Raw genomic sequence first — 15,726 nt, forward strand, 5'->3', positions numbered from 1 at the left:
GGTAAATACCATTCAGGACATAGGCATGGGCAAGGACTTCATGTCTAAAACACCAAAAGCAATGGCAACAAAAGCCAAAATTGACAAATGGGATCTAATTAAACTAAAGAGCTTCTGCACAGCAAAAGAAACTACCATCAGAGTGAACAGGCAACCTACAGATTGGGAGAAAATTTTTGCAATCTACTCATCAGACAAAGGGCTAATATCCAGAATCCACAAAGAACTGAAACAAATTTACAAGAAAAAAACAAACAACCCCATTGACAAGTAGGCGAAGAATATGAACAGACACTTCTCAAAAGAAGACATTTATGCAGCCAACAGACACATGAAACAATGCTCATCACCACTTGCCATCAGAGAAATGAAAATCAAAACTACAATGAGATACCATCTCACACCAGTTAGAATGGCAATCATTAAAAAGTCAGGAAACAACAGGTGTTGGAGAGGATGTGGAGAAATAGGAACTTTTACAATGCTGGTGGGACTGTAAACTAGTTCAACCATTGTGGAAGACAGTGTGGCGATTCCTAAGGGATCTAGAACTAGAAATACCATTTGACCCAGCCATCCCATTACTGGGTATATACCCAAAGGATTATAAATCATGCTGCTGTAAAGATACATGCACACTTATGTTTATTGCAGCACTACTCACAATAGCAAAGACTTGGAACCCATCCAAATGTCCAACAATGATAGAGTGGATTAAGAAAATGTGGCACATATACACCATGGAATACTATGCAGCCATAAAAAATTATGAGTTCATGTCCTTTGTAGGGACATGGGTGAAGCTGCAAACCATCATTCTCAGCAAACTATCGCAAGGACAAAAAACTAAACACCGCATGTTCTCACTCATAGATGGGAATTGAAGAATGAGAACACTTGGACACAGTAAGGGCAATGTCACACACTGGGGCCTGTTGTGGGGTGGGGGAGGGGGAAGGGATAGCATTAGGAGATATACCTAACATAAATAACAAGTTAATGGGTGCAGCACACCAACATGGCACATGTATATGTATGTAACAAACCTGCATGTTGTGCACACATACCCTAGAACGTAAAGTATAATAAAAAAAAGGTAATAAAATAAAAAATAAAAAATTAAAATAAAGGTAATAAAATAAAAAATAAAAATAAAGGTAAAATAAATTTAAAAAAGAAAATAGATTATAGCTACCTCACAGGACTCTTGTCAATAGAAAATACAATAATGTTGTTCCTGGCATGGTTGAGTTCCAAATAAATATTAGTTCCCTTCGTCTTGCTTTTACTAGATATAACTCTTGTGTTTCTGTATTTTTCTAACTGGCATTAAATGAAGGTGTCTCTAATGATCTCAGTTTGTCAAGTTTCAGGGTGGGTGAGAGTGACACAAGAAGTAAAGTTAGGCACTGCCTTTAAAGACCCTGCAGTTCAATATTCCTGGAAGGTTCTTTATTCCTACTCCAGAGGATTAGTACCTAGTTAGATAAGCATCAGGAGATTGGTCAACGGGTACAGAGTTACAGTTGGATAGGAGAAATGAGTTCTGGTGTTCTATTGCATAGCAGGGAGACTATATTTAACAATATTATAGTGTATATTTCAAAATTACTAGAACAGAGGATTTTTGAATGTTCTCATCACAAAGAAATGATAAACATATGAGGTGATAAATATGTCAAATGCCTTGATTTAATCACTACACAATGTATACACGTATTGAAACATCACATTGTATTCCAGAAATATGTATAATTACGTGTCAATTTTTTAAAAAGAGGATAAATGATTAGTGTATTAAGAAATTTTAATAGAATTCTAATGACTGTTGTCCCAAACTAGTTGTTCTAGCCCTGTTAGAAGAAAGGGGATGTGTTAACAACAACAACAACAAAATAACAACACAAAACCTAACCTTCCATTACAACTTCCCCAAATCAAAGAAATTAATACATATAGATAATCCCCACTCCAGGAGATGAAGTTTAATCCCTCCTCCCCTTGAGTATAGACTTAGTGACTATACTCTTCTGGACAACAGAGTATGGAAAGAGAAAGATAGTAACTTTCCAGGGAAGAGCCCTGGCAGACACTACCTTACATAACCAAGTGATCAAGGTTATGATAAACAGGAAAGGACTAAGAAATTGTTACAGACCGTAGGAGACGAAGCAGACAATACGGTATTCTGGATTGAATCCTGGAATAGAAAAAGAACATTAATGGAAGAGTGGTGAAAGCCAAATAAAGTTTGGAGTTTAGTTAATAGAAATGACCAATGTTCTTGTCTTGTTTTGACAAATGTATAACAGTTGTGTAAGATGTTAACATCAGGGGAAACTGGGTGAAGGATTTATGGGAAGTCTGTACTATCTTTGGAACTCTTGTGTAAATCTAAACTTACTCAAAAATAAAAAGAAAATTAATGAAAGAAATTAAATCTAACAGCTTTAATTCAGATATTTGTAGCACATGGGTCGTATTTCAGCACTAATATAAACACTCCTTCAAAATTTTCTAAGACCCTATGGTACAAGCTGCAGAATTACTATGTAAATGTTTTTCAATTTTCTTTCAGTGAGTCTTATTTTGTTTATTCCGCTTTGCTTTAAGCAGAATAACTGCATGTTTATAGCCTGCCTGCAACGTTTTACGGCACTTTAATTGGTACTCAAGTCCCTAAATGATGTGGTAAACAGTAGAGCCATTCTTCCTAAAGAAAGACTTGCTAATTTGCAAATAAGTAAGTTCACTAACATAAGCTGTAACATAGATATATTAAAGAAAATGAACCTCAGATAATGCTAATAATTTTCTCATTCCTGACGTATTCAAAAATATCTAGGTCAACACTAAATCTTTTAATACCTCTCTAATAGTTATTTGAATCTCTCAGGTCTTTATTTGCATTAATGCCAGCATTTTTCATCATTTGCAATAGTACGGCAATTTCCTTAACTACCACACAAAAAGTTACAAAACAGCCAGCCCTACTTGCACATTTCCTTAGTTAAGGAAAATAATATTCCAAATCTGTTACATTACACTTGTTTTTTTTCTTTTTTTCTTAGTGGGCAAAGCACAATGCACTTTACCAAAGTGGTCAACACATATAGTTATGTGGTGCTAATAGGTATAACAGGACAATTCTAGGAACAGAGAAAAACCACACACAATAAAAACACTGTAACAAATTAATATGGATTCTATCTGGCACTTGTTCAGTAAGCACTTGCTTGCCTATGCTTTTCTGTGTTTTCTTTTCTGTGCTCTACCAACGATATCTAATTTTCACTCTTGATGGTCTTATCATCATCTTCTAAAGGAACACCATGAATTTCAATCGTTAAAACGTATGCTGGATGATATAGCAGCTTAGGGGTAGGGAGTCTCAGATGAGCTGAAGCTCTTCTTGCCAGTCAACATTAGAAAAACTGTTAAGCATGTCAAAGAAGGCAAAGGGATCAGTCAATAAATGCGTAACTGTTCATTCACTGTAGTTAATACATTTCTACATCAGGAACACATCTAATAGTGACCTCATTCCCCAGGTCACATTTCCTACCACCTGCCCGCTCAGCTAAATGGGGCATTCCTAGGCATCACTAAGTTAGTGATACAATCTAACCCTGGCAGAACAAAAGTCATACAGCAACAAAACATTTTGTGATAGAACTTTACTGTACTTTTAAAGATGTCAGATGGGACAGAGAGCTAATCAAATGGCTGAAATGGAAGTGCCAACACTCAGGAATAAGGACTGTTATAGGACTAGAGTACCGGATGGAGAGATAGTCTAAGACAGACCAGAAAAGATTCTAGGAGAAGGTACCACTTAAGTCGGACCCTGAATGATTTTGACAAGTAGAGATAGGAAGAAAGGGTATTTCAAACAGAGAGAACAAAGTACATACAGGGTAGGTGTGAAAGCAAGTGGTCAGTTTGAGAATGAGTGGATAATCATTTTCAATAATTAACAGGGAGATCAATAAAAATGAGATAGGAAAGACTTGGGACAGATCTAAAATTTAGAAATCATCCTAAGGAATCTAGAATTTATTTGGAAGGCCACCAAACTTTTGAGTAGAGTAGAAAAATGATTTAGAACTGTGTTTTAGAAAGCAAACTGGCAGTGATATGGAAGAAAGACCAGAAACAGGATAAATCAGAGGCATGCAGATTAGTTAGGAGGCAGCTCCACTGGTGCATGGGAAACAGGGAAGAGGCAAGAGGTAAGAGGCAAGCCTTTTAAGTAAGGCAGTGCCTGTGAGAATGGAGAAGAGAGAAAACCAGAGAAGGAAGTCAACAGTACTAGAGACATCAGATCTGAAGACAAGAGTAAGGAGATAATGATGTCAGTAAATGAGATGGGTAGCCTAGAGGAGAAATGGAAGACAATGAATTCTCTTCACACACTAAGCTGAAGTAGAGATAACAGCAGGGTATTACCATTTTTCATCATAAACCTAGTTATATACCATGTGTCTTTTTAATCTATATTAAATTAAAAGTAAAAGGAGTCAGTGTTCAGAGCAGAAGAAAAAGTAGAAAATGCTATCCTAAATTGGATGTTAATAGTATGGCATCATGAGTCTACATGAAATATTTTGATTCTTCACAAGTAGTATGTTCCCATGTTAAAAATTTAAGAAAGAGAGAAATTTCAGCATTTCTACACATCATTGAGTTGGGGATATGATGTAACTCTGGCAGAACAAAAATCATAGACCAGCAAAATATTTTGTGTTAGGGCTTTGCTGTACAGAATAGTTTTTTTATTATTATTATACTTTAAGTTCTAGGGTACATGATAGATTTTTTTTTTTTTTTTGAGATGGTGTCTCACTTTGTCCCCAGGCTGCAGTGCAATGGTGCAATCTTGGCTCACTGCAACCTCCGCCTTCTGGGTTCAAGTGATTCTCTTGCCTCAGCCTCTCAAGTAGCCGGAATTACAGGCGGACACCACCACGCCTGGCTAACTTTTGTATTTTAGTAGAGACGGGGTTTCACCATATTGGCCAGGCTAGTCTTGAACTTGTGACCTCAGGTGATCCGCCCTCCTCAGCCTCCCAAAGTGCTGTGATTACAGGTGTGAGTCCAGCTCAGAATAGGTCTTTAGTGTACAATGGTGATAGGGCTTCGCTGTACAAAAAAAAGAACTTTTTTTTCTTCAGACAAAATTTTGCTGTCACCCAGGCTGGGGTGCAATGGTGTGATTGCAGCTCACTGCAACCTCGAACTCCTGAGCTTAAGTGATCCTCCCTCCTCAGCCTCCCAAGTTGCAGGACTACAGGCATGTACCATCATGCCTGGCTAATTTTTTTATTTTTTATTTTAGAGATGGGTATCTCACTATGTTTCCGAGGCTGGTTTCTGACTCCTGGTGTCAAGCAATGCTCCTGCTTTGGCCTCCAAAAAGCAGGATTACAAGTATGAACCACCATACCTGGCTGAGAGATGAATTATTAACGGGGCAACAACATGGATGAATCTCAAAGTAATTATGCTGAGTAAAACAAAGCAGACAAAAAAGAACATTCATAGTGTACAATTCCATCTTTATAAAACTTCAGAAACTACAAACTCCTATAGAGTGACAAAAAGTAGATAAATGGTTATCAGGAGAGGCATAAATGGACGTAAGTAGGTACATGGGGAGACTCTTAGGCGAGATGGATATGTTCATTTTCTTGATAGATGTACACATGTCAAAACATCAAATTGTACATTTAAAATATGTGCAGTTTTTTTGTATATTAGTTATCCTTCAATGACGCTATTTTTAAAGTCCCAGAAAAAAATGTAAAGGACATACCTCGCTTCTCCAGTCAGTCCTCGTGTTTTAGGTAGAAGTTCCTTAGCTTTAACAACTAACATCTCATTTAAAATTATTCCTGTTTCTCTCCATCAGTCAGTTTTAAAACTGACGTAACAACAACAAAAAATTCACTTTGAAAAATTAAAAATCCAAGTCATAATACTGACAAACTCTATGTAACACGAACTACGCATATTAGCTGGTAACTTGGCATTGTTGCAAGTGAATGCGTGATTTCTGTTATCTTAATACTAAAACTAGCAAATGGCTCCTTCAACCCAACCAACCCACCAGTATTATCTCTGAAGCCTCCCAGGGTACATGCCCATGTGCCAACTTAAGACATACTGCAGCAATATAAACTCTTCTTTAACACACCTAAAACAAACCTATTAAAAGGACTCTACCAGAATTTACCGTAATGTAATTTTATCTCAAAGATGATAAACTTTTAAATTCCATATTGACAATCACAGAACATGCAGGTAATTAAAACCTTGAAAATTTAGGATACTTTATGTGAATCAATATGCAGTATCACTTCCTTAGTAAGCTTCATGTAGTCCATGAAATACAATAGGAAATTCATGTCTTTGCTTTAATGAGAAAGACTAAGGTTGGCATTCCTGAACCTTTGATTAAAGAGTAGTTCTGTACAAGTTGGGAAGGCCACTGCTTATAATGATGACTGCAGCTTAGGGAAGTAAACATCTACGATAAGGCAAGAACAGAACATAAGCCTTTCTGGCAAGTTCAGCAAATTAACCTTCATGTCCTACAAATCAAGAAAGGACAGACTTAAAATTTGAAACTTGGTAGGACTTGAAACACAGACCAGCAAAACATCTCATGGTAGGGATTTGCTATACTTTTATTATTAGGAGGATAAAGACACTAGAACATTTGGCATGGTTATTGAAATGTGAAAAGCTTAATGATCATTTTTAACACAAATATAACACATATATATGTATTTTGAATCATGAAATACTTTCAAGTGACAAGTTCTCCTATCACAAGGTCCACAGATTGGTCGTTTCCTAGGAAACAAAGTTCACTATTTTAATCCCATCGAAGTCATGGTGGCCCATTAGGCATCAGGCATCTTGAATTCTCACACTGACAACACTCAGCTGTGCAACCATACATGAATTACAGATTCTCTCTGGGCTAAAAGTATGTGACTGTAAAATGTGGAGAAACCAAGAGTTTGAGTCTTACACTGTCTATGGCTTCACATACCAAGACCAAATAAGGTTCTATGTAATTCATGTTTCCTTCCAGCAGTCTTGTGTAATAATCATGAATTTTAAAATTATTTTTTAAATGCCTACAGCATATTACAAAAAATATGGTATTTAAAAATTTGTTTAAGTCTTCAAGAACATATTAAGCAGGTTTCTTCACCATACTTTTAAAGACAATGATAAAATCTTTTACATACTGATAGGTAAAACAATTGCCAAATAACTGTTGCTCCTACATACACATAAATTATTTGTAACTGTTGTTCCTAAATACACATAAAATGTCATCCTAAAACTAACCAGGTATGGTTGTCCATTACTGCGGTAGTTGACATTTTGGCACCAAAACTTTTTCACGATTAGTCAGTCATTCACTTCAAGCTACTGCTAACTGACTTTTCCAAAGTTCTTCATCCATAGTGGCAAGGGATAGATTTTTCTTAAAAATGAAGTAGCACTGAGTACTGTGAAACAAAATAACCTTTTCATGGCATTATTAAGAAAGTGAAAACCTTTAGGTATCTCTATTTTTAAAAATTAAATTATGACGTAAAATGGAAAACAAGAAAACCATGGAGATGCATAGGAAAATACAGCAGAAATATCCAGAAGTGCTGAGAGGTTGTCCTTGGTGGTGAGACTATGGGTGGGCATTCCTTCTGTTATATAGCTATTCATTTCCATAACAGAAAACATCTACATAAACTTAACAACTGCCTTATAAAACGTGTAGGGTGTCTCTCCACTCCAAATACTAAAGATATTATGCCACAAAGACCCCACCAAAGAAGCAAGAAGACACTGCGATCGGAACGAAGAGTTTTTTGAACACTGTTACAGATATATCGTCCTATGGCCTACACAGAGCCCATGATCAGAAAGAGGCGATTCTCCTCATCTAAGAATCATTAAAAAAAAAAAAAAAAAAAACCTACAGTAGCAAAAAATGGCATCGTCATTTCTGCTCACACCACCATACAATGGAACGTTGTGCAATTAAATCCCACTTATTATAGAACCCCAAATACTCGATTCCAACCACGCCAACACCCTTGCAGTCCCCCCAGCCCACGTGTATATTCTCTGGATTGAAGGGATGGGCTTAATTGTCCCTCTTTGAAAACCTTACTCATAATCGCTACTCGCTGAGGAATATGAACCCGAGTCGGTGACCCGATCTTTAAAATCACAGTTCTCATCTTCTTCTTGTGAAGAGGGGTTCCCAGGGAGCTCGTCTGAGCTCGGACGCGAATCGCACGAAACCACAGAGGCCATCGTCAGGAATGCAACAGCTACGAGTGAAGTAATTCAAATCTCGCAGCTACAGCTTGCTGAGGCCGCCATGTTGCCTCTGCACGGAAGGGGCAGAGGCCACGTGACCACCAATTCTTAGCTGCAATTGGTGGCAGCTCGGGTTGCCAGGGAGACGGAGAAGCTTCCCAGAAGAAACAAGGAGGACAGAAAGCAGCAGCCAATGAGCTGAAACTTCGAGGAGGGTTTCTCAGTTGGAAGGATAGAAATAGCCAAAGTTACACCGCTTACGCCCCCCGGACCGCTCTTCCTTAGAGCAGCATAACTCGGTAAAACAGGCGGAGATCCACTGGGTTTTTCCCCTTTTTCTTCCAGTGCTGGATATCCAGTATGGTCTTTGTCCTTCTAATGCCTAACAGCTGTCGGTCAGCCTGGATTTCCTTCGAGGGAAAGGAAACCGCACTTTACCTTTCCTTAGGGCCTCATCCGTGCAAGTAATGGACACTTTTAAGCAACGCGATCTAGATGTTAATATGAACACGCTCCATAGTTTTATGGGTTTCATATTGTTTCGCAATTGCAAACATTATCCCAAGTGGGTATTGTAGAGTGCCACAAATGAGTGGCAATCCTGTGGAATCAACTTCATGTTCATTTTCTAACTCAAAATTTTATAATCTAATTAAGTGTTCTCATTACTAAAGTTGGAAGTGTAAACAGGTAAAATCTACCTGTCATTTATGAATACCTACATCAAGTATTTTTTAAGTACAAAAATAACAGCTAGCACTGACTGAGAGTCAGCCTTGGCTCTGGTTACTTTTTTCATATACAATGCTGAGCATTCACATACTATGAAGCAAATATTTTCTCTATATTAAAATAAGGAAACTAAGCTTTAGAGAAGTTACGCATCTTACTAATGATTACATGGCTAGCAGTCAACAAAGCCAACCAAGGAATGAACTTAAGTCAATAACCATTACATGAAATTTCCTCCCTCAGAACCCAGTAATTCAACTATTAGAGATCTACTCTGAGAAAGAATACAAATTTATAAAATTTGTAAAAGTGAAAAGCTGAAAGCAATCTTAAAATGTCAAATAATGGGGAAAAAGTTAAATATATATAAATATGATCATCATGATTTTAACTAGAATGTGTTCAAAGAGTAAAGCATGAAGGAAATGTTCATGTTGCAGCATGTAGAATGTAGAAAAAGGATATAATGTTATTTTATGGTCTCAAAGGCTGGGTGCCGGGGATTCTGTAATGGGCAATTATAACACAGTGATAAGTATTACAATAAATACAAGGTTCTAACGGAATACCCAGGAAAAACCAAAATAGTATACGTGGGGCCATGACAAATTTCTTAGAGGAAGTATTAATTTATATTGTTATCATGGCATGGTTCCAACAGAGAAAGAGTAATGGGAGATGAGTCATCACATGGCTGGTAGGGGTATATGCATGGAGAACTCAAAAGAACCTGGATTGTAGCTGTTGCAGGGGCAGAAAAACTCTACCTCCATCTTCTTAGGGTCCCAGCTGGGCCTGAGAATTAAACTTACCTAAAATAGATTAACAAAAGAAAAGCAACTGGAACTTGTTATACAGATTTTGAGGCCCTGCTCCACATCAACAGGATCAGAATCTCCAAGGGTGGGGGCTGGAAATCTCTATTTTAAACAAGTGCCCCCAGTGATTCAGCAAACTTGGGGAACTGCCCTAAATTTTCCCTCAGTTCTGTGCTTCATACACACAGGCCAACTGGCCATTCCCTGAATAGGCCGGAACCCACTCCCACCTTGCAAATTTAAGCCTGGCAGAGAGACCTCTCTCCCTGCTCTAGAATCCAAGTTTTACATGGCAGGGGAGCCCTCATAAAGAAACGAAGACCCAAAGAAGCAGTTAGAGTCAGTTAACTTATATACTGGATCGGACAAAGAACAGGTAGCTGTGCAGAAGCAACTAAATTAAATTGGGAAGTTTAAAAGATAAGTTATTTTAACAAGGTCTGTACAGAATTCTCTTGGTTTCACTTCTATGCCCTTGAGAATAAGAATGCTACATTTTTCTAGTATAGGGGGGGTGTCTTTCACATGGGAGCTTTATCTGCTACTTTCAAGAAACAGTACAAAGGGACTTGCTGTTTTTCAAGTGCACTAAACTTAAATGGCAGGATAGTATAGTTTACCTCCCTCACAGCCAAATGAGTTGCAATATGCAGCTTATACTTTTAAGCTGAAATTTAGTTGTATTTACATTAACTATGTACATTATATGTACAAATATACATTAAACTATGTATATTTGAATTTCCTAGGTTTTATGATTTTATTTAATTTCTAAATGTTCTTTTTATAGTGTTATAACAGCTATTAAATTTTGTAATTTATTTGTATTAATTCATAAAATGGTTTTCATCTTATATGGGAGCTATAAAGCAGTTTATACCTCATTTATTTAAAATTATAATTAAAAAACTTAAGTCATCCCTGGAAATCCACAAGAGTTTTTTCCTTAAAAGTGGTCTGTATGTTAGTAAAGTTGAAGAACGGGAGGAGGAATTTGGAAAGGGGTAATGGGCAAAAGGAGTGTCAGAGGCATTTGAACCACAGCGACTCCATCTTGAATAGGGGCTGGGTAAAATAAGGCTGAGACCTACTGGGCTGCATACCCAGGAGGTTAGGCATTCTTAGTCACAGGATAAGATAGGAGGTCGGCACAAGATACAGGTCACAAAGACCTTGCTGATAAAACAGGATGCGGTAAAGAAGCTGGCCAAAACTTACCAAAACCATGATGGCTACAAAAGTGACCTCTGGTCATCCTCACTGCTCACTATATGCCAATCATAATTAGCATACAGTGAACAGTGGGGATAATGAGCATTAGTTGCTAAAACACCCCCAGCAGCACCATGACAGTTTACAAATGCCATGGCAATGTCAGGAAGTTACCTTATATATTCTAAAAAAGGGAAGAACACTCAGTTCTGGGTATTGCCCACCCCTTTCCCGAAAACTCATGAATAATCCACCCCTTGTCTAGCATATAATCAAGAAATAACATATAAGTATACTCAGTCAAACAGCCCATGCCCCTGCTCTGCCTATGGAGTTGCCCTTTTTTTCCTTTACTTTCTTAATAAACTTGCGTTAAATTTATTCTGTGAACTTGCCCTGAATTCTTCCTTGGGTAAGGTCCAAGAACTCGCTCTCTCTTGGGGTCTGGATTGGGACCCCTTTCTGGTAACAAGAGGTCCTTGAGGTGGTAGGAGGGGATAGCATACAAGGCACAGAAGGAGAGATATGACCTCCCTGGACACCTCTTCCATAAAACTAGAGGGAAGAGCCAAAGAAGGGTGCTGGTGTGGATGGTGACTTGCCAGTTTCAGGCAGGAAGCTGAGGCAGTCTCCATGTGACAATGTTTATTGTCTGGTAAGTAGGCTGCAACCTTGCCAGCTGAAAGTGATGGAGGAAGTAATGGGGTCAGAAGTTTGAAGAAAGTGGAGACAGGAAGGAAGGGAAACAAATATTTCCATTAGCATTGAGATCCAACAAAAAATGTATCACTTTTAAAATCAGAGAAACAATATTATTTTAAAAAGCTGGAGTCACTATACTCATTATTTTGAGTTTCATGGTAAAATATACATGCTTACTTTCACCATAATCTTAAACATTAGATATGATTTAAGATTCCATTTCAAAATAAAAAGTGCTTTAGGTACCTCTTTAATAAGTTAACCTTTCTTGTTTTAAAAGCAATTTATTGGAAGTAAAAAATAAAATAAGAAATTAAAAAAGGACATTTACAAATTTTAGCAAAATATCACATTTTCTTCCTACAAATTTTCATTCATCTTTTTTTTTTTGTAAGCATCTAATAGTTTCATACCCTTTCTCATAAACCTTGCATGGTACCTCCTTAAATAGAGAACAAAGTTCAAACTGGGTAGCTTCTTTTAAAATTTTTTCTCCAATTCTACAAACATTTGAACACCAATTCAGAATTAAATGCTTTATTCCATGTTACATCTTAAGTTAATCAAGCTCATCAACTTGCCTATTCAAAAGAATCAACTGGAGCTTGTTATACAGATTTTGAGGCCCTGCTCCACATCAACAGGATCAGAATCTCCAGGGGAGGGGCCTGGAAATCTCTATTTTAAACAAGTGCCCCCAGTGATTCAGCAAACTTGGGAAACTGCCCTAAACTTTCCCTCAGTTCTGTGCTTCATGCATATGGGCCCATTGGTCATTCCCTGAATAGGCCGAGACCCACTTCCACCTCCTGAATTTGAGCCTGGCCGACAGACCTCTCTCCCTGTTGTAGAATCCATCAACCACATAACCTTGAGCAAATGATCTCCACAAGCTTCACTTTCCTTATCTGTAAGTTCAAATAACGGTACTTACTTCACAGGACTGTTTGGAATCTAATGAGTTAATGCATGTAAAATACCTAGCACATAAAGCGTCAATAAAACGCTATTTTATCTCATTTACTCACACAGTTCTCTTACTGTGGAATGATACTTACCCAAAATTCATTTGTTGAAATACTACATCTTTCTTCAAGATCCAATTCAAATAGCACCTTTTCCCAAAAGCCCTCCCAGACACATCTCCTACCTCATCAAGAATTCCTTTCTCTACTCTTTCCTCATAATCTATCCCATAAAATTAGGTTATAACTAATATCAGTCTGTCTTATATCTAAATTAAATAGTAATACCTCTATCATTGCCACCAAATGACAATCTCCTGGAGAACCTGACTGGGTCTCTTTTTTTTTTTTTCTCTCTTCAGTCTTTCACCTGTCACAAGGTTGAACTGGAGCAAAAAATGCCACATGAAAGTATACCTGCTAGGACGTTAGCTATATCCCTGAGTTATGTTAACTCCCTTGTCTAATTTACTTCCATGTGTTAGTTAAATGGATAAAAGTGAGCAACAACAAAATTTACCACCTTGCTTGATCTTTCATCAAAGAAGAAATAATAGCAATCATTTTTATCCTTATTTTAATTTTCAGGTGGTAGTATCAATTAGACATATTTCTAAATTTACATATCATATTTCTACTAACCTTACTAACATTTAATAAGCTTAGATATTTTCGAAAGGATGAAGAAAGGAAAGGAATAGGATGCCATTTTCAGGGCCTTTTATAAGAATATTCTGTCTGTTTCATAATTAGCAATTGCAAGAAGATTTAAGAAATTTAGACCGGGGTATATTTTCATTTTCCCTTTTCCACTACAAAATGACCAGCCATCTTCTGAAGCCCAAATATGTTTAATTTAATGCATATGAGACATGACATCCTTATTTCCATAGATTACCATCTCGATTAGGCAAACAATACAATTCTAACATAAAATACACCAGATAAGGACATAATTAAATATTTAGTATCGTTAGCAGGTTCAGGAGCTATTTCTCTAGTAGTAATAGAAGCTAGCAATGAGAAGTAAATGAAAATAGGGCCACATGAGGTCATATTCATTAAAAAAACTTAAACTACAAGGTAAAAATTATGTAAGAGTTTGTTAGAAATGAATATTGCCTTAATTGTGCCTAAAAGAAATAATTATACTTTATGAACTATGTGGTAATAATGACAGCCATAATTGTTTCAAAAATATGAATAAATAACTTGGTAGACCAATGAAATAGCATTTTAGAAAGTAAGGCTTTATTATGTAGAAGATTTCAAATTTCAGAGTTTATATATCAAAATAACATTTCAGCAATCCTAAATGTACAGAATTGCATTATGGTCTAAAATTCTAATTTCCCTCTATAAAAGTTGAATTACTTGTTAAAATGCATGGAACTTACCTGCAATAAGATCACATATTCCACATTTAAATAGTAATGGAATACAGATGAGAATCCAGAAGCACAAGCGAGACTAAAATAGATGGCACAAAGCTCAAGCCCAAAACTCAATTCATTTACTCCTATTTCTTTTCATTTTATATCTTCATTTACAAATTATAACAAATTTGGCAAGCTGTTCTACCACTATAGATAAACAGCTGCCAATCAGAAGGAAAGAAGACTCCCTTAAAACAGCAATGCAACAACCCTGGATATTGTTGATGGCTGACAAACTGCTGATGAAGAGGAAAGTAGAAAACAAAAGGCAGACATGAGAATCACCAAAAAACCATAGTTTATAAATGACTGCCAAATGCCCTAAGTAGGACCTAAAAAAAAAAAAAAAAAATTCACAGCATTAGTGAATCCTACAATAATTTGACATCAACTGGAAAAAATACTTGATAATCTGTAAGTGCCATGCATTCTGCAGTCAGGGTATCCAAGTTCTCATCCTGATTTTGGCACCAGTAACCAAGTGGAAGTAGATGAAGTCAGTTTCCTCATCTGAAGACAGCAATAATAATCTCTGCCTACTATATAGGGTTGCTGAAAATCAAATGAGATAACCCTTGAACTCTAACGCCTTATACCTTAAGAAACAGAGCAGTGTGTACTTTATACTATATTTTCAAAAGCTTTTGGTTTTTTAATTATTCATTTTAGTTTTATTTTAGAACTTAAAAAGATATTACATACTCTTTTACTAACAGGAATATTACTTAATTGGGCACACCCCCTGAGAATTCTGGATAGTTGCAGTATTTTGAATTTGCATATTTTCGCCTTTGGTAAGAGTATGAAATTTGGGTCGTTGAAAATTTTGAGAATCACCTCTAATTCACTCTCTCCACTGGCTTAGGGGTCAAAAAACCAGCACGCTAGCCCGGACCAGCACCATTCATTAGCTATTAGGCCTTGGGCAAAGTCACTTGGCTGAATCTTCTCAGAATCTTTAGGAATAGCTATCCTTTTGTGTTTTGTTTTAGTTTTTTATTATAGGACAGTTGTTAACATAATCCCTTACATTTGATAGAACTTTAGTTTTATAAAGCACTTCCATATCATCAGAAATTCACACCAACACCTTGTGAGGTGAGTATTATCCCTTAATATTAAAGAAAGAACAGGGGAAAATACAAATAAGTGAAAAGTCTTGCCAAGTCACACAACTGCTGTGCAACAGAAGAATTAGGACTCCAAGGAAATGATTAATTTGCAATAGTATTGTGCATGTGTGTTTTTTAAAAAAAACTTGCAAAATACTATTAACAGGATTGTTTGGTTATTTCTTATAATCAAGATGACACAAAAATAACATAAGTAAAAGTAACTGAGAAATGCAATACTGATGCTTTTCCTTGACTCAGACTTTTGTGTAACTTTTTTCAAAAAGCAGAATAGCTACATTTATTTTGCTGAGCTATTTATATTTTAGTATTGACATTTTGATGTTAGCACCTCATGCAGAGAAAAGTTTGCAACTTTGCTTTAATTTTGGGTTGGCTGAAG

General features: G+C 36.6%; 1 protein-coding gene across 1 annotated transcript in view; it reads right to left on the reverse strand.

Annotated features, from left to right (window-relative positions):
* Positions 1-8,442, reverse strand: part of INTU (inturned planar cell polarity protein) — a 97,769-nt gene extending 89,327 nt beyond the window's left edge. Inside the window, exon 1 of the mRNA XM_017886736.1 lies at positions 8,195-8,442. Within this exon, the coding sequence (XP_017742225.1) occupies positions 8,195-8,340 (146 nt within the window). The 5' untranslated portion in view covers positions 8,341-8,442. The remainder of the gene's footprint in view (positions 1-8,194) is intronic.
* Positions 8,443-15,726: the final 7,284 nt, after the last annotated feature.

The sequence above is a fragment of the Rhinopithecus bieti genome, unplaced genomic scaffold, assembly GCF_001698545.2.
Source record: "Rhinopithecus bieti isolate Rb0 unplaced genomic scaffold, ASM169854v2 scaffold_14665, whole genome shotgun sequence".
Classification (NCBI taxonomy): domain Eukaryota; kingdom Metazoa; phylum Chordata; class Mammalia; order Primates; family Cercopithecidae; genus Rhinopithecus; species Rhinopithecus bieti.